General features: G+C 42.0%; 1 protein-coding gene across 1 annotated transcript; it reads left to right on the forward strand.

The window, feature by feature from the left end:
- The first annotated feature begins 234 nt into the window (after positions 1 to 234).
- Vgll1 (vestigial like family member 1) lies at positions 235 to 12396 on the forward strand. The gene is made up of 5 exons (XM_004643182.1): positions 235 to 430; positions 551 to 568; positions 6112 to 6532; positions 8248 to 8306; positions 12200 to 12396. The coding sequence occupies exons 1-5, from the start codon at positions 235 to 237 to the stop codon at positions 12394 to 12396; spliced, it is 891 nt and encodes a 296-aa protein (XP_004643239.1).
- The last annotated feature ends 6626 nt before the right edge of the window (positions 12397 to 19022 follow it).

Here is a 19022-nt window from a genome sequence, read left to right on the forward strand (position 1 = left end):
CTCTGCATTCCCAAAGTACCATTTAAGTTGAAATCTGGAAATAGGCTAAAAGTAGTGTTTTGATTGCAGGCAGGTGGCTGAATACTCACGGGCATAAAGATGAAACATGTCGTCAATTTTAATAAATGTTTGGCCACCCTAAAAAAGCCAAATTAGAGCCAACCCCCTTTGTAAAATAATGCAAGTGACGTTTTGCTTTCTGTTTACAGCTCCCATCTGTGTCATTCTCTCACAATGGAAGGAATGAAGAAGACTGATGCCCAACGGCCCGCAAGTAGGCAGAAGCCTATTAAGACTGAGTGGAGTTCCCGAAGTGTTGTCTTCACCTACTTCCAGGGGGACATCAGCAGTGAAGTAGATGAGCACTTCTCCAGAGCTCTGCGGAATGTGAAGAGGCCCAAGGAGTTGAGCCCCTCAAGCCAGAGCCACAGCCACAGCCAGAGCCAAAGCCAGAGCCACAGCCAGAGCCAGAGCCAGAGCCAGAGCCAGAGCCAGAGCCAGAGCCAGAGCCACAGCCCGAGCCATAGCCCAAGCCACAGCCAGAGTGAAGAAGTGATCCTAAAGAATGGTGAGCATGTTGGGAGGGCTGAGGCTGGAATTCTCTAGCAAGGCTTTGGCTACAAATCTGTTTTGGGGAGCACTCAATGCATTCTCACCTGTGCAGATTTGCTAAAGGCAAGTCACAGTACCCAGGGAGAAGCCATAGACCTCTTTAGAAGTTAATGTAAAAATGCATGCTTCCAGAAAAGTAGTTTATCTGGCTCATACTGGGCTCAATCATGTTAAACCCTGGGTTCACTCTTCAGCACAATAAGAGCTCAACAACTTCCTTTACTATGATCATCATTATCAGCATTGTTATTATTCACTATTAGCCTGAGAGCAGGCATAGCGAAGGATCCATGACAAGATAAATTATGTCTCACTTGGGCTCCCAGACTCCCCTCAGCCAACAAAGGATGATCTGGTGAGTGAGGGCAGGGGCCAGGAGCCAGATGAAGACTGTTACCACAGCCCTCTCCTACTCTTCACAGAGTCGGGTCTGTTCGTTGCTCAATACGTGCACCCAGCTTTGGGGGAAGACACATTAAGCTGGCAGAGGCTGCAGTATGACTTTCGTAGGCCTTAGATATTTTTGCATTCATGGGTCACCTTTTTGTAGAAAGATATTAAAAGTTATGTTTTAAAGCTGCATTGATATAAAGATGAATTAAATCCAGGCTGTATTCACTTGCAATACATGGGGTATCATTATCATACTCATGGTTTTCTTTTCATTTTAAAACAAGTGACAGTGTTTTCATGGGCCCTTTGAAGTATTCAGGAATCCTAGACACTGTGCCTAAAAGACTCACTCATGCTGTGGGTGTGAATCAGTATGACAACTTGTTAGCTTTCTTGAAATGTGTGAATATGTCAAGGTCTGGTTGGATTTAAGAGCCGTTTATTGCTGGTGTCAAGACTACATGTTGAACTCCACTAGGGGGGCCTCGGCCTATGGGTGAAGAGCTCACCTTTTTCCAGTTGCTCTGGTTTGTGCTTTGCTTTTTGAGCCTGAAAAGGCATTAGAGTGAAGCTGGTGTACTCATATCTGTAGGCTTCCTTCCTTCCTGGAAATTACTTTTATAGCCAACTGATGGGGTTTTCTTGAAGAATCACATGGTTTAAGTAAACCTGTGGAAAGGCACATGAGGTGAGGTGTGTCTAGCTACCTGGTAGTAGACTCTAGAGGAAGCAGTGTGGAGCCCAAGGTTGTGGGTCCCATCTGCAGATGGTAGAGTCCAAGCAGTGCAGGGCATTACATGACAAGATGCTAGGAATAAATGCATGAAGCCACTAATCTTTCTCCCTCTTCTCATAAAACCATCAATGATCATAGTGTCTCATAGTAGGGAATAAATTTGAACGTGAGTTTCAGAAGGGACAAAGCCCTGACAGACCACAGCATGAGATCACCTAGTTTAGAACAAGGCAGCCTACTGCTAGACCGGCCTCACTACTTTCTAACAGTAGGATTTCAAGGCATATCACGTTGTGTGCCTATACCTCAGTTTCCTTACTACTAAATCTGAGTGTTATTTAATTACAGGAGGATGCTTTGGAGGAGGCAATGTGATAATCCACGTCAAGTGGCACTTAGTAGGTGTGATGCAGGTGCTAGCAACTTTTGTGGGGGTGGTGCTTGAAGTTGACATGTTTTTGAATGACTGAGATGGATATGATGGCCTCTCCCAAAAGGCTCTACATTTTCAGTGGGTCCTGCTGTGTGGCTGTTGTCACGTTTTCTGTGCTTTCTGACTTTCGGGAAGCCCCTGCCTGCTAAGGAATCTTGCCTGAGTCAGCCTTCGCAAGCCCAATGGGGAGTGGCTTTTTTCTTTACTTGTTTTCTTCACTGTTACCTTTTCCCACAAATGTCTTCACTTTGAAGATTTCTCCCTCAAAGAACTTAGGCAAACGTTTGGCAGCCGGTTGAGTAACTGAAGGGAATGCCGTATCCCTCAAGGCCTCTCTTATCACTGTGAGGACTCAAGTTTCTCCTAAACTGTTCTGCCTCTGGGGAGGACTCCATGAAAAGTATTCAGTCCTACCAGGATTCTCACAGGACGTGTCATAGGAGATATGTGAGGTTTTGAAAATGATGGCAAATCTATAAAGTGGCCTTTCATTACTGTTAGTTACTAACAGTTTATTAGTTATTTCATTAGTCTTAACTTCTGCTAGCCAGCACCAGGCCACCTATCTTTGGCTAAGCTGGGCTGAGGAGAACAGGCCCCTATTGACCCTCTGTCATCAAAGGCTTGTCCATATTCTGAAAGGTACTCTGTTAAGCCAGATATGTAAATCTTAAACACAGAGAGCTGTGTGTCTAGGAAATACCACTGACTTTCCTAGCTTTTTTTCCTCCTAAATCAAAGTTATTTTTTATTTACTTATATATAATTTACACTGGCTGTACTTCAGGAAACAAAACAAAAATTGAAAATATCTTTTCATTATCCCCCTTTCAAAAGCCTTTGAGGATTTCAGAGTCAGTATCTGGGGAAGCTTTAATATGTGAAGTTGCGGGGTGGGGTGTTGCTTTACATCTCAGCCCAGAGTCTGCCTGTCCCCACGGCAGGCCTAGTTGAGTGCAAGCTCAGGTCTCATACCAGGCTCAGGGGTTGCTGAGAGAAGATAAGAGGCTGTGTCCCTGAGCAGCTGAGTAGAGGTCTTCCTGATCCAATCCCAGAGTCCCACCTCCTTCTCTGTCTCCATTCACTGCGTTTAGCAGCAGTAAGGAAGAAATGCTGCTTTCTCTTTTAGATGAATCCCTGTGTGTATTTCAGTCAAACTGGTTGTGTGGAGCCTTTGAGAGTCCTCACAACTGTGTGCCTTCCTTTCTGGGAAGAGACAGGGATGTGTGCAAATGTACTGAGCCTACCAGGCAGTACATTAAAATGATGCCATTCTTTTGAGTCCTCAAAACCTGCTAAGCTCTGTAGTTCAGACAAGCAAGTCAAATCTATGGTGTTAGAAGATAGGTTACCTTTGGGGAGATTGGTGGCTTGAAAGGCATCCAAAGAGTCTTCCAAGGTGGTAACTACATAGCCTGGGTGCTTGTTATTCAGTTTGTGAGGATTCCCTCCACTGCATGCATTTTGGTACATTTTTCTTATTTTTTTTGTACTTCACAAAAACAGCTTGCACTATCTATTGCTATCCTGTTTACAGAGGAGAAAACTACAACCCCTCAGGGATCCATGTTTAGAGAAGTGTTACACAGTGTGTGATAGCGTTTGAAACCCAGGTTTGTCAGACTCCAGTGCCAATCTGTCCTGACCTTTGAAGACCTTGGCAGTATCCAGCAAGTAGATTAATACATAGAAGGACTAGAGCTAATGATGTTGGGAGTGGCCAACATTTGCTGTGTCTCTCCTGTGTGTTGTCTCCTTGTTAGCGGCTCTCATATGGATTGTCTCCCTGAATCTTCACACCAACCTACACACCTATTTCTGGTGGTGAAACCGAGGCTTAGATTGAAGTGACTTGTGGGAGACACCACAACTAGTAAGAGGTGGCTATTGTGTTTGCCACCAAATAGCTTTAATATATAATGAAAATTATCCCCCTAAATGTTAGGTTCATCTGCCAGCTTTCCAGCCATAGTAGCACACAAATGTGCCCAGTTAGCTATGTATCTGAATTCTTTGTAATATTGGGAAGGAGAAACCAGTAAGAGCATGAGCTCTGGAGTCAGATACACTACTACCTACTGTGCAGGCCTGGACAGATTGCTTGAGCCACTCTGAGTATTTTCTTATCTGGCTTGCTAAGATGACCAAAATAGCTCATATATTATTATTATTATTATTATTATTATTATTATTATTATACTATTAATAATGTAGTTCTATATTATTATGTATTATATTATCATATATCACATCAGCTTTCTGAGGCTGTCAACAAAATAGCTGGCACCCCCAGTTTAAAGGAGAATATGTTTATTTTGACTCCAAGAGGTAACTAAGGAAGGGCACTTGGGTACAAATGTCACCAGAGCCACTTCTGCTAGCAGCAACAGCATTGTGTCAAACCAGGCCATGTTTTAAGATGCCTTTCACAGTCCACAGGGTAGATAGGCATGGTTATTGGAACAGCTGGCTCAAGAAGTCCAAGAATAAAAAGCCCACCTATTCAAAATGAAATAATAGGGGCTGGGGAGATAGCTCAGTTGAATAAGCACTTCCCTGGCAAGCTCAAGGGCCTGAGTTCAAGCCCTGGCTCCACAAAAAAAGAAAACAAAATGAAATAATAAGGGCTGGCCAAATAGCTCAGCAGATTAAAGGGCCTGCAAACAGGTGCAGAGGCTGGGGGTTCAATACCCAGGCCTGCTGTGCTGGCCTTGCCCCTGGGGCTTGCTGAGACAGCAATTGAGACTGGGCATGGTGGCACGCACCTCTAATCCCAGCTCTTGGGAGGCTGTAAACAGGCAGATCACTATGAGTTCGATCTAGTAGTGAGATCCTGAGCACCCTGTAGACCATTCCCTAAAATACAAAAAGAAAAGAAAAGAAAGAATAAAATTAAACTTAATAAAATAAAGAAAAGCTCACCCATGTGTAGGGTCCCCATTCCATGGGCCACCAACATCTGAGCCTGAGCTGGAAAAGCGTGTTTCCCCAGTTCCCCCATAGCCACTGGGTTGCTGTTAACCCACAGTGAAGGCACCCAGTATGTCTCCTCAAGCTTCCATCCAGTCTGCATTCTAGTGCACATGAACAGTGCCACTCCACCTACACCCCTTAACATTTCAGTCACAGAAATCTGCAAGGAAAGCAGTTAACAGAAATATTCAACACTGCCCCCTCAGAGCCCTGCTTTCCATGCAAAGCATTCAGCAAGCACCTTGGTCGTGTGTATGAGGTCAGGAAGGCCAGTCTAGGTAGAAACTGCCCAGTTGTCAGAGGCTACGCTATGTTTCTAATTACGCTTAGAACACACAAGTATCTCCATGTAATATGAACCACTGACAGTGACTCTGTGCAGTGTAGTCACTCCACTCATACCACTGTTCCAAAGATAATCTTTCAAGCCAGCATCCACCCTTTGGACACATGCTAATATTCCCTCGCCGTGGTTTCACACGAAGAGGCCACTTGCCTCTTAGCACGTGCTGTAAGATCAAGAGCAGAAGATCTGTGCCACATGGGCTTGGGCTCCTTAGGTTCTGATCACCTGTGCTACATAGGAAGCGGTGGGGGCAGGTAGAGGCTCTCTGGCAGTGTTGTGCCGGCCTCGCAGATGTCTTTATCTTGTACAAAATCCAGTCAAACTGAACAGTCATGAGAGCTGGAAGAAGTGTTTGTGGAGGGAAAGGGGGTGAGTGTCTCAGAAAAACTCTCCCTCTCAGACATCTTTTTTGGCTGTCCCCATCCATGCCGCCTCCCCCATGTCTTGGCTAGAGTCTGAACTGCATAATGAGACCCTGTATCCAGTACATAAATAAATAAATAAATAAATAAATAAATAAATAAATAAAGCATTCATCAACCGGGAAACAATGAGCTATTTCCATGTGCCAAATGATAAGTAAACACCTAACATGTCTTCTAAATCTTTCCTTCCCAGATGGTGACATGGCTCCCGATCACTGGAGAGTCTCTTCTCCCTGGACAAGGCCACAGCCAGAAACACCCCTTGCAACTCCTGCCACCACGAGCAGATTGAGTGTGTGTGATCCCATTCCTGTGGAGCACTACCCACTGGCTCTGCCGGAGCCCCCCAGTGCTCAGCCTAGGGAGCTATGGCACTTCCCCCCTCTAGCAAGCCCCAGCTCCCCAGAGCCTGGCTGCGCTCAAGTATTTCCTGGTGGGCACCTGATTCCAGGGTCTCACCCACCCAGGAAATGTGAGCCTTTCCTAGGTTTCTTCCAGCAGGAGAGATGCCTAACTTGTCCTCAGGAATCTGCCATGAGCGAAGAGTACAACCATGTCCAGATTCCCGGAAGCGCAGGACTATTCTTCAATATGCCTCCTAGCTCAGTCAACTATAAGGAGATGCTTACAGATACCTGGAAGACTGCCCCTGACTGGCCGTGGTTGAGTGAGTTGGCATGACATGGGGTGCTAAGACTAATAGCTGCCACCGTGGACATGGGGCTGCTGCTGCTGAAGCATGGAATGTTTCGCATAAACATCTATACATCTTCCCTAGGCTGTACTGACATTCACAGTTTAGTAACTAAACACTTACATAGACAGGCAGCCAAAGGGCCTTGGCTCAAGATACGCACTGAGTCTTTTAGACTTGGCTTTCCTTAGAAAAGTGATGTGTGACTTCCTAAAATCATAGGCCTCACATTTGCCTCCCTGGGAGTCACTAAATAATCTATTTGCAAAACAGAGGCCTGTGACGTACCTAGAGGCTCAAACTCTATTCTCTAAACAGGTTGACAACTTGCAATGATGCCAGGCTCCTGGGCAAAAACAAGGGCAATCTATACCAACCATCTGCTCCACACATTAAAATTCATAACGACTGGAGAGACAGCCCCATCGCTGCCTGGAGATGTAACAGTGCCTGGCTGCCTGTGCACCACGTCCCTCCTGCTTGGCTTCCTTGGGTCTCCTGTGCTCGGACAGCCACCTTTCCCCCTGAACTAAAAACACCCTTATGGCTCACTCATTCTTTCATTCACATATTCACCCAACAGCTATTTAGTTAGAGCCTTCTCTATGCAAAATACCAATGAGCAAACAGAACTACCTTCTTTGTAAGAGGATGGGGAATATTTGGCTTGAACTATATGTTTACCAAAAAGCAATCTACTCTGCTGTAAGATGTACCTTTCATGTGAAATATTTGTTAAAAATATCATTGTTTCTTAGAGCCAAGCCTATATCTTCTGTAATATTCTGTACTTTGGATGAACTTTCAGTTGAAACTCCCTATTCTATATATATCTGTGACCCAAGGTCTGAAAGAAATTATTGGAAGCTGTCTACTGTGAACTAAGCAAAAAGGACCTGTTTGGCACAGCCTGCCTAAGGCCCGCACTGTTTTCCATCTGAATTCTAAAAACAAATTTCCTGCTAAAACACGTAATTCCAGAGTTTGACTTGCAATGTTTGCAGACAGTAGATCACAAAAAATGGCATGTTTGGGAAATCTGAAGTTCCCACCCTGTAACTTTTTCAAAAATTTTCTCCTACTGGATTTAGAAGGAAGATTAGAACAACTGTGTTTGTATATATCGTGTACATACACACAGAAGAGCCCTTTCAACAGTTGGTTACGACACAGATGGCTCAACTCATCATCTGCCAAACATAACAATGCTTCACAGTCAAATCCAGTTCAGCAAATATTTAGTGAGCAGCTACAATACTCAGGCACATCATGACAAAATTTCTGAAACCTCCCAACTTGACTTGCATTCACAAATAAATGTTTATCACTACTCTTAACTGCTGTGAGCTCTTCACACCCTCTTACCAATGACGGCATCACTCCCATCCATTGGTGGCTAGTCTAGGATCCGGACAGGAGGTCAGCATCTCTTAATCAGGACTACTGCCTAGAAGATGAGAAGTTCCAAGGAGCCTTCACAAAAGTTCCTGGGCTTTAGCATCTGATAAGAGAAGCTATGTCAGATTCCATAAACAGAGGGACAGGCAGTCTGGGACCCTGGGGGTGCTTCTGGATACTTTCTAGCCCAGCCACAGAGATTTCAATTTGTGTCATCTTTTCTTTTTCTTTTCCAGGTAAAAAACTCTATGTCTCCCCAAGTCATGGATCTGTCAGTCCCAGCCTACCAAATGAAAGTAGGTATTTGTGGTTTTGTTGGATTGTTTGAGAACAGGCTCTTGCTGCACAATTTGGGCTGGCCTTAAACTCACCTTGTAGCGCAGGTTGGCCTTAAACTCATGGTGATCCTCCTGCCTCAACCTCCTGAGTGCTGGGATTACAGCATGCACCACCTTGTCTGACTAGGGATCTGTTTTAGCCTTCGATATTGTGATTCTGTATCCAAAAAAGTAACTTGGGTAGTTTGTAGTGTATAAACCAGGCTCTCCAGAAGCTGATGGGACGTTTTATTTCTATTATTTTGTATTTTCATGGATAGAATTGGTTTCATCTTGGTTTCAAAAAACCCATGTACTCCATGTCTTATAAAATTTCTTACAGTATTTCTCATTTTGCTAGGGAAGCCATTTCTACTGTATTTTAAAATTTAAGCCCAACTTCCTTATTAAAGTAACTCAAATGACTTAGAAAGATGAACAAAACTGTGAAGATGAGCTTGTTCAATCCAAGATGTTCACTTTTCAGCCTAGCACCTAAGGCTACCCCAGGACTCTGCAGTCATAGAAAGTGAGACTGAAGCCCAAACCTTGGGATTTTACACTCAGTTTGAAAGAGGTGGCAGGAGGAGCTTTAAAGTGAAGGCACTCAGGGTAGAATGGGAAGAAGACCTTCATGGCTTAAGTTTAAGATCCAAATCCCAGCTTTATCACTTACTGGCCTTGGGAACTTGGTTCCATTCTTAACCTCTCTGTACCTTACTTGCCTTTTGTAGAATAAGCATAAAATAGTAACCACTTGAAAGGGTGTCTCTGAGCATTGGGTGCAATAAGGTATGCAAATATTAGAATAATGTCTGGCACATAGTAAGCTATAAAAACAGATAAATCTTTTTGCAGAGAATCATTTGTGCCTCAAACTGTGTATTAGAGAAGATCAAAAGGAAAAATTACCACCATAGTCCTTGATAGCCGATATGTTACAGTCCAGTGTGAAGATGGGATGAGGCTGTCGTGTAGATACACTATCCAAATATCAGTTCCATGAAGGCTGAGATTTGAGGGATGTATTGCCATACCTAATAGCTGCAACAAAGCCTAGCATAGAGGGCAGTATAAGAACGTCTCAAAAGGAAATAGCAAGGAAATGTCTGGCGATATAATAAAGATTATTCCGCTTAAGATCTTTTTGTAAGACAAGCCAACCAAACTTGGAGATCAAATAAGAGGACAGAGAAATTTCTACTGGTTGTGACACAGATAGACAGAGTGGGCTGAGTTAAAGAGTGAATGGGAGATCAGAAAATGGAGTCATTAATTTCTAGCAGCTTCCCAGAGAAATTTAACATTAAATTAGTGAAGAAAAGTGAGTTGATAGCTAAGAATTCTAGTGGGATTCGAGAAAGCTTTGTTTTAAAAATGGCAAATATCACAAATTTGAATGATAATGGGAACATTCCAATAAAGGCAGAGAGACTGATAGTATAGGAGGACAGGGATGACTTTATGAGTAATTCATAGGAAGAGGAGCTGTTCTGCCATTGAAAGTGTGCAAAGCAAAGCAGATAATGAGAGAAACAAATAGATTTGTGGGCTTGCTTGTGTAATGGCTGCAGTGTAGTAACCTAATGATTTCTATTTTCTCAATCAGCTATAGAGGCAAGACTGGGTGTGGTGGTATGCACCTGTAATCCCAGCTCTTGGGAGGCTGTAAACAGGTGGATCACTGCAAGTAGAATCTAGCAATAAGACCCTGAACACCCTATAGACCCTTCCCTAAAAATACAAAAATAAAAAAACTATTAAAGGTAGGCTCATCAGCTGCGAGTGAGCATGTGGAATGTTGGAAGGGAGTAGGAAAGTATAAAAAGTCTTTGGGGACATTGGGACAGCAAGACTGCTACTAGAAAAATAGAAGCAGAATTTCTGAATGTTTGCCTGACAGCTGAGATCATGTGTTTCAAGCAGGGAGAGCCAGCTGTTGTGGGATTTTCACCAGTGACATTAGGTTCACATAAAATGCATAGAAGGCAATGCATCCCTCATCCAAGGATGAGGTTGTGGCAAGTAATCATGACACATAAAGAACAAGGGCAGGGAATAGAGGATATTTGAAAGTGAGTTTTAACAAAAGACTGTGGTATCCAAGCTGCATAAAGAAGGAAGTGGATGCAAATGCAAGTTACCTGGCTAGTGGAGGTCAATGGCTTAGAGGCTGCATAAAAATACAGCAATAAAACTGCATAAACCAGTGAAATGAGAGAAAGGATGTTAAAGTTGGGACTGTTAGGGTTTCATATTTGTGGGCCTTGACAAATTCTAAGGCGTGACCTCAGGAATGGTTGGTTCAGGTAAAGTACAAGCTCACTAGAGATAATGAGAATGACAAAGATCATGGAAGTGAAGCAAAAGAACAATTAGTCATGGTGTAGCTCAGTGATAGAGTTCTTCCCTAGCATGCACGAGATCCCCAGCCCTCATGCTCAAAAAAGAAAGAAAGAAAGAAAGAAAGCAACAAAAAACCTAGTAGCTACCCACAATGCAGATTCTGTATTTATCCTCATGGATAGATGGGGATATTGAGGTTTTAGGGAAGTTAATTAGCTGGCCCAAAAACAAAGGGAATGTCAGTGTGTTGTTGACTAAGCTAAAGTGTAGCTTGACCACACAAAAATTCAAACCTACCACATGTAACAACGCTGCCTTTTTAAATAATAGTGAACATTTATTGGACAGATATGTGCCAGCTACTCTCCTAGGAGCTTAATATACATTTAACTCAACCCTAACTAGACTTTGGAAGGTAGCTGTTATGAAGAAAGCATGTCATTAGTGTGGAGAATTAGGTAGACTACCTAAGTGGCCGAAGATCAGACAGCTAGCAGTAGTGAATTCCAGACTCAAACTCAGGCTGATTTGACCCCAGATCTAGTTTATTCGTCATGCTTATGTTGATTTACAGGAAACCAGTCTCCAGAGAGAAGAAAAAAAAACTGTTCTTTTATTAACTTTGGTGTGATGAAGAGAATTATTTTTTCTAAACCTTCACATATTTTTTTTTTACTCTGAATCCAAGGGTTTCTTCTCTATCTTCCATTTCTTCTATTAAAGAACATAAAATCCAGTGAATCAGAAACAAATGTATGCTCTCCCTAAAATTGTGTATTTTTCTTCGGCCACTATGTCCTGTGCCAAAGTTTCTCAAACTTGTTACATGAATTCCAAGTGCATAATATATTTAAAAGAGTTCTGCTGGAGTGGAGAGCATTTGTCCTACTCACTCACTATGCATACTGGCTTCTTACTGAATAGTCATAGTCCCTAACACTGCCTAGCAGCATCCTCTGAGGCAAGACTATGCACACATTTTATGGAGTGTCCCATTTTCCTATTTGAATCAAAGTGTCCACAATAGTCTAGAGTTTTCTAGTCTTAATTGGCCCATGGCCAACTCCACTCCTGCCTCTACCAAAAGCAAAATGAAAATGGAGTAGGCAAGACCTACCAAGAATGGGCTGAGGCTGCTGCGTCCCTGAGTATCCCAAATCTGGAAGGAAGTGGGAAGTTATCAGGCTGAACCTGATAGATGAAATAGGTTCACTTGAAATATTTGGTTCCTCAATTCAAACAAATAAGTTGTTGAGAAATTTGCCAAATTGCTTATTGGAAACTGAGCAGAGAGCCCCATCCCAAGTAGGCCTATTGCTGGAGCAGAACTTATTCTGTATCCACAGCACTTCCATCTCTGCTTGCTCTCCTGATGGGGACTCAGGCACCTGACAGCGTTTCTTTGGAAGCTGGTAGAGTATGGCACACACACCCCAAAGGGGCCCACCTGGCTTTCACAAGGAGCGTAACTTCTTCTTATCTCATTGGGCATTAGTGACAACTGTAAATACTCACTTTCTTTTCAGCATTGAACTACTGGGGCCACCCAAGTGGATACCTGCCACATTTTCAGTCGAGTTGGAGGAGCAAGGCAACGGTTGGCACAAGATATGTCAGTGAGACGTCCACGAAGATCGCTCCAGATCAAATGGCAACCTCTCCAGCTCACCCATCTTCCCATGCTCACCCATCTCCCGATTCTGATAAAGAGCCTTGTATCTAGCGGGAGTTGGGCAGTTGCCCCATGACAATCCTGGAAGCAGCTGTTGTCAGTGTGCATTTTCAGATTCCCCTTGCTCTTGCATGATAGCACAGAGGGTGAATCGTAATATAGCTAAATTCTTTCAGATGGTGCTATTCTGAATTGTATTTCTTTTTGCATTGTCCATCTCATTTAAACCTTTCAATTACCCTGAGATTGCTCTTATTATATCCCTTAATATATATGAATATTGAGGCTCAGAGAAGGTAAATGACCTTCCTCAAATCACATAATAATAGAGCCAGTGCTGAAACCCAGGCCTCTACTCAGTCCTGTACTCTCTCACAATACTTATCAAGGATTAATAGCAGGATGCCTCTTAGATGCTTTTCCTTCTCATGTGCTATGTAAATGAGAACAGAAATCTTGCATGAGGAGATCAGTGACCTTTGGCAAGAGTACAGCAATTCTTCTGTCTCAAGAATGGCTTTGCCTGTGTGCTGCACATATCTCCTAGATTTAGCAAGAGGAAAAAAGACTCAGCCAATAGATTTTTCCCTTACAGTCGTGTACCTCCAAAGCCTTGTTCTTTTTTTAGGAAATGGTTGGAAATCTGGTTCTAGCAATCGCAACTACACAGTGTGTATTTAGCTTGGCTCATTCCAGAAAGATTCATCTGTGTTACAGAATAACATGTAGCATAAGAAAAACTTTAATATGCTGTTTATGGAAAAGAAGAAAGGATTCCAATAGAGCAGGCATCCTGGGTAGCCTGGGAGATCTGACAACATTTCCTTCCAAACCCTTAGCAGCTTGTGCTTCAATAAATCTTAAAGTAGTAATCAACATTACTACTTTAATAATGAAGGGGAAAAGAACTCCAATCACTAATAGATCTGCACTCCTCTGACATATACGGGTAGATCCCTGTCTAGATCAACTGCTACTTAATCCCAGCCTTTGGATTTTCGCTATCCACCTTGTTCTCCCTTCTCTATCTTACCTCCAAAGATGTGAGTTAAAAAAGATATTTGACTTGCTTTGTCATTTTGCATTAAAATAAAAGAATAATCTCCATCCTACTCGTGTCCTCCAAAATATATATCCCTTCCTTGACACAAAAGGCCCCTGTGTGTTGTCTCTGTCTGCATCTAAACTATAGTTGATGATCTTGTCAGATGCTAGTTGAGTGAAATGTAGAAGATGATATTTTCTCCACCGGATTGATCAAGGTCTTGAAAATGTGGGAAGTCAAGCTCTGATAGAGCTAGAGCCAGGAAACCTCATTCACTTCTTTGTCTACAGTTTTGAGCAATGACCAAGTGGCTCTGCCTCCTCCTCTTCTGCCATGGTCCTCACCCTCCAATTCCAAATACATCCATGCTTGAACTTTGCAATCTAGAAGAAGTGAAATTGCTTCAGTTGAGCTGGAAACTCTCATGTAATTTAATGATGCCTGTCTCTGAAAAATATAAAAGATGACAATTCCCTTTGCTAGGTAACAAAGAGTATCTTAAAACAATTTAAATATTATTTACAGCTACAATTGAGGCTGATGTTTAAGTGAATTTCTGTTCATTCTAAAAATCAACACCATGATTAACATTGAAAATGAAATCCACTTTCCACAACAATGTTAATTAAAATGTTATTTTCCCCTGCAAACAATAAATGGTGGCCTTTTCCCTGTTATTTGCCAGCTTAACATAATTAATTAAAAATAATTTTGCAAGCCATTTGTATTTTCAGAATGCAAAGTAATAATGCAATGATTCATTTCAATTATCTTAATGGATAAGATTTTAAAATACCATATTACTCTGAATTTTTGTAGCTTAGTGGTGATTATAGAAATAAACTAGATATAGCATTTTCACAAGGATTGCCATATTATTGTTATTTCTTTGTAGTTGTATAAATGAAGCCTCAAATACCTGCCAAAAGATGCATTTGGTTATTGTATTCTCCCTTCTAATAATTTTGCATGTTTAGGATCAAGTTAGCCTATTGGTAGCAATTATGGTTTATTTTTTAGCTGAAAACTCTGACTTTTGACTTCTTTGTACAAGTGGGAGCCATTTCTTAATACAACTGAAAACCTGCAACAAAAGTTAAGTCACTTGAGGTCTGGTCCTGGCTCTGCCTCTACCCAGCTGTGCCATTGGGAATCAGACTCTCTCCCACCCCAGCCCTACCTCCTCCTTAGGCCTAAGGTTTTTTTTCTGTGTAAAATGAGATGATCCCTGTGACTAATTCTAGTTCTGAAAGCTTGAATTTTGAAATAAATGTGGCAGCTAGGTATGGGTCCCATCAGCAGTGACTGTAGTGGATCTCACAGAAGAAAAAAATGGTGTGGGTGTAAGGACCAGAGAACCTGGTCATCATGGATGGGGCTGTCAGAACACGCTTCAAGAGAGAATTTTCCATCCAGCTGCAAGTAATATGGTTGAGTGCCTGGACCAGTTAACATGTCTTACGATTCTTTTCCATCATGCCACTAGTGAGCCCAAGCTAGCGCTTGAGCACGATAAGAATTCTAAGGCCTGAGCATTTCTGCCTAATGCAGTACTCGTCTGCTGCAAAATATTTGTTCCAAAACTCCTGTTGAGGTGGCTCTGTCAGATCTGCATCATGAGCTGATTTTATTCCTGCTCCATCCTGCTTCCAAATACCTTTTCTCTTTCACAGGTGTTACCCAGCAAGCCCCCATACATCTCTCACATTCCTAACTCCTTGGTACCTGCTTCCTAGAGGGCCCATCGGACACAAACATAGCAGAATTTTAAGAGCAAATACAGAGAAATCCTATAAATAGACAGGAAATGATTAGGCTAGTCTGGCTAGAGTGGAGCTTTTGAGTTGATGAGCAGTTGAAAATCAAGGTGGAAAATGAGATTAGGCATGGATTGATGAAGTTGAACAGCACTGTCGCTTGAGAGGTTGAGGCTGTTGTCAGATTGGAGCCCCAGCCACATCTTTAATCAACTTCCTAGAGACCATCCTCCTAGCCAGCAAGAGACTGTCTACATAACAGGAAATGACTGCTTTCACAGACCTATGTTATTTACATGCAAGTTCCTCAAGTCCTTACTGGATGGAGCTTGTTGAAAATAAGTACGCCTCAGCTCTTCCCTAGACTACTGAATTGGTGTCTCTGAGGATAAGAAGTACCTCCCAACACAGGCACAACAGTGCCATTAGTCTCATGGTATCCAGGGATACCAATTTCCTAATGTTGCTATAAACTGACCACTGCAAACTTATCAGTTTAAAACAACACAAATGTCTTATCTTATAATACTGGATATGAGAAGTCCTCCTGCCTAGGTTTGATCAGGCTAAAAGTCAAGACATCCACAAGCTATATTCCTTCTGGAGGCTCTGGGGGAAGACTATCTGTACTCTTTCTAGCTCCTAAAGACTACCCACCTACATGCCTTGTCTCATGGCTTCCTCTCTCTGTCCTCAAAGGCAGCAATCCTGCATCTCTTTAATCATTCCTTCATAGTCACATCTCACTCTGACTCTGTTCTTTTACCTTCATCTTCCATTTTTAAGAATCCTTGTGATTATATTGGACTTCAGATATCCAAACCTGTGTTCAAATCAGCCAGTTACCAATCTTAATGCATCTGCACTCTTAGCTCTCCTTTGACATGTGACACATTATAATTATAGGTTTTGGGTTTAGGATGTGAACATGGGGCTATTATTCCGCCAGCCACACCACGTTTGGAAACCAACAACCTATTCAATATAAATATTCCTTTCCAAGGCTATCATATGGACGAACTTTATCCAGTGAACCTATGTGACAAAATTGATGTTCCTTTTAAATGGGGTGAGTAGTCTTTAAAACATGTATATCCTTTCATCTGACAACTTCACCTCTAGGAGTGGATTTTAAGAAAGTAAATTTGGAGAGTACACAAAGATTTAAATATCCAGGTGTTCAACACTGTATTGCTCCTGATAGGGAAAAATGGACAGTAACATAAATGGCCAATAGTAGGCCATTCGTCAAACACATTAGTTCCCTGTACACTGAAAGTGAAACTATAGACATATATTTATTCATGAAAATACATATGAAATACAGAAAGTTATATACACATACACTATACATATGTGCACTTTAAATTCATTGTAAAAATACATATACATAATCAAGCTAGATACAATTATTTTTAAAGCACTACTGGTAATAGGAAAAGCTTGAAGTGACATCCATTTCTTTCCTTCTGTCTTTATTTCTTTCTTTTTCTTTTCTTTCGTACAGGGTCTCACTATGCAGTTAAGACCCATAGTGATCCTCCTGCCTCAGCCTCCCCAGCACTGGGATTACAGGCAAGCACCATGACGCCTGGTTTCAAGGATGACACAGCACACCCAAGGTTCTGGGGCTGGCATGGCATGTGGTACTGGGGATTGAACTTGGGACCTTGTGCTTGCCAAGCAGGCACTTAGACCACCAAGCTATCTCGCCAGCCCCCAAAGTGACATCAATTTCTGTCAAAGACAAATTTGCTAAATACATTGTGATGTGTCTCAACAATTGAATATTATAGAGCAGGTAAAAGTAGTCAAGTAGATTTATACACACTGATATGGAAAGACATGTAAGATACAGCATTAATTTTAAAAGGCAATTTATCAAATAATCTTCTGTATTTCATATTACTTCATATATGTTTTTGGAAAAGGGAAATGCCAGTACTGTGTATGTGTATGTCTGCATGTGTAGTATTATTGCTGTACACAGAGCTGCACAATTCCTGAGGAGACCATTAACATCCTGTCACATGACTGTGTGACAAAGACTCTCTGAAACACAAGGTATTCATTTGCAGATGCATGTTCACATATGTTTGTGTGTACATGTGTGTAACCATATATACACAGATGCATATACTGTATACATGTACACAGTATATGTGTATTTGCACATGCATAAGAAATGATTGAGATAATTTTAATTCATTAGCCAGGGTTTTAATGGGGAGAGTATGACTTGCAAGACCCCGTGTGTGTGCTCGTGCTGTGTTGTTGGTGGTTATCATACCTTTTCGTGCTATTTGAAAATTTACATACCTGCATTACTTTCATGTGAAAATCATTGTGATAAATATCTTAAGCAGAAAATCTTTAGTAAAATGAACAATGGCTGACTCTAGTGGTCATAATTATGACCCAGCACACTACACTCTGTTCTCTTGAAACTTCTTACTAACCCAGACCAGAAGTTTGGGATGGAATCATACACTCTTGAGGGCACACCACACTCAAAAGATTATGTAGGCCAGCCCTTCACTCTCAGATCAATAAGAGATGCAAATGTTCCACGAAAAAAATCATTATTTATCCTGTATGTGTTAATAATCTTCTTTGGGAAATATGAATTATCTGTGTTCAATAATTATTTTTTCCTGTTTAGTTACAATATCTGTAGAAACAAAATTCATTTCAAAATAATCATTGCATTTTATAAAATTACTCTTATACATTTTGTACACTTTTCACAATTTAAACCTCAAGGTGATCTTGTACAGCTGACAGATGAGGAGACTAAGGCTCGAGGCAAAGTGTAGACATAGCCACAAAGGGGAGAGGGAAGGAACTGATATTAAGGGAGCACCTACTATGCACTAGCTACAGTGTGGAACTTCATCTTATCTTCACCATAGGCAGATGCTATTTTCCCATCTTACAGATGAGGAAACTGAGTCCCTGAGACGTTCGGTAATTTCCCCCCAGGATCACAGGGCTTCAAACTTGGCAGAGCCAGAATTCCAAATTAGCTCTTTGCTTTCTAAGGGAAGTGCTTTGTCAGCTTCCCTGGATCCCTACAACGTTTCCCTGGTGAGCCTTGAATTCTCTTGATGTATCCCCTGCAACTTAAAGATATTTACTTTTTAATTTTTGCCAACTACCAAATCCTGCACTTGAGTACCTCAAAATTTCTGCCCCCAGCCCTTGTGGGCAGTGATGGATGCAAACTATAGTAGCTCTTAGATTTATTTAACAAAAAATAGAACATCGCTATTTCAGAGATAATCTTTTGCACCTGAGGTAGGAGGCAGGGGAAAAGAGAGACATCATTTATTTTTTGTGGTAGTTACTGCTTTTGGTATAAAAACACTGACTGTATAAGAGTGATCATATATGAATGATTCATGATGGGCAGGGGTAGGGGTTGTGGAGAAGAGGTACACTTGTCCAGTGGGTCTAGAGTTTTGATTTTGCAAAATAAAACTTCTAGCAATGCCATATAACTGTGCATTTATTTAACAGCACTGAACTCTCCATTTAAAAATGGTAATTTCATGTTGTTTTTCTATTGCACTTAGGAGGTGAAAACAGATTCTATTAGAGTTCCTGGAGCTTTTACCATAATGTGGCAGAAAGAAAACAATGAGTAGACCCAGTCCTAGCCCAGGTCCAGTGAGTGTGTAGAGAGCTTCCTGCTACCCTGCACCGGCGGGACCAGTCCAGCCCAGGCACAGCGTGGGCCTGACCCTCTCCCACCCCCTTGGGCCGCCCACCACCACTCCGCAGTACCTCCCCCACCCTGCCCGCCCAGTAGGAATTTCTGCCGACTTCCGGGAACCCCCAGACCAAGTCCTAACCCAGGTCCGGTGAGTGTGTGG

This window comes from Octodon degus, unplaced genomic scaffold (genome assembly GCF_000260255.1).
Source record: "Octodon degus isolate 3935 unplaced genomic scaffold, OctDeg1.0 scaffold00167, whole genome shotgun sequence".
NCBI lineage: Eukaryota > Metazoa > Chordata > Mammalia > Rodentia > Octodontidae > Octodon > Octodon degus.

What these genes read in the sequence shown, in the direction of transcription:
- Vgll1 (XM_004643182.1), top strand. Translation starts at nt 235, where the DNA reads ATGGAAGGAATGAAGAAGACTGATGCCCAACGGCCCGCAAGTAGGCAG. An exon ending in CCTCCTAGCTCAGTCAACTA is followed by an intron (nt 6,533 to 8,247) that starts TAAGGAGATGCT and finishes TTCTTTTCCAGG; the next exon opens with TAAAAAACTCTATGTCTCCC. An exon ending in TCCCAGCCTACCAAATGAAA is followed by an intron (nt 8,307 to 12,199) that starts GTAGGTATTTGT and finishes CTTTCTTTTCAG; the next exon opens with CATTGAACTACTGGGGCCAC.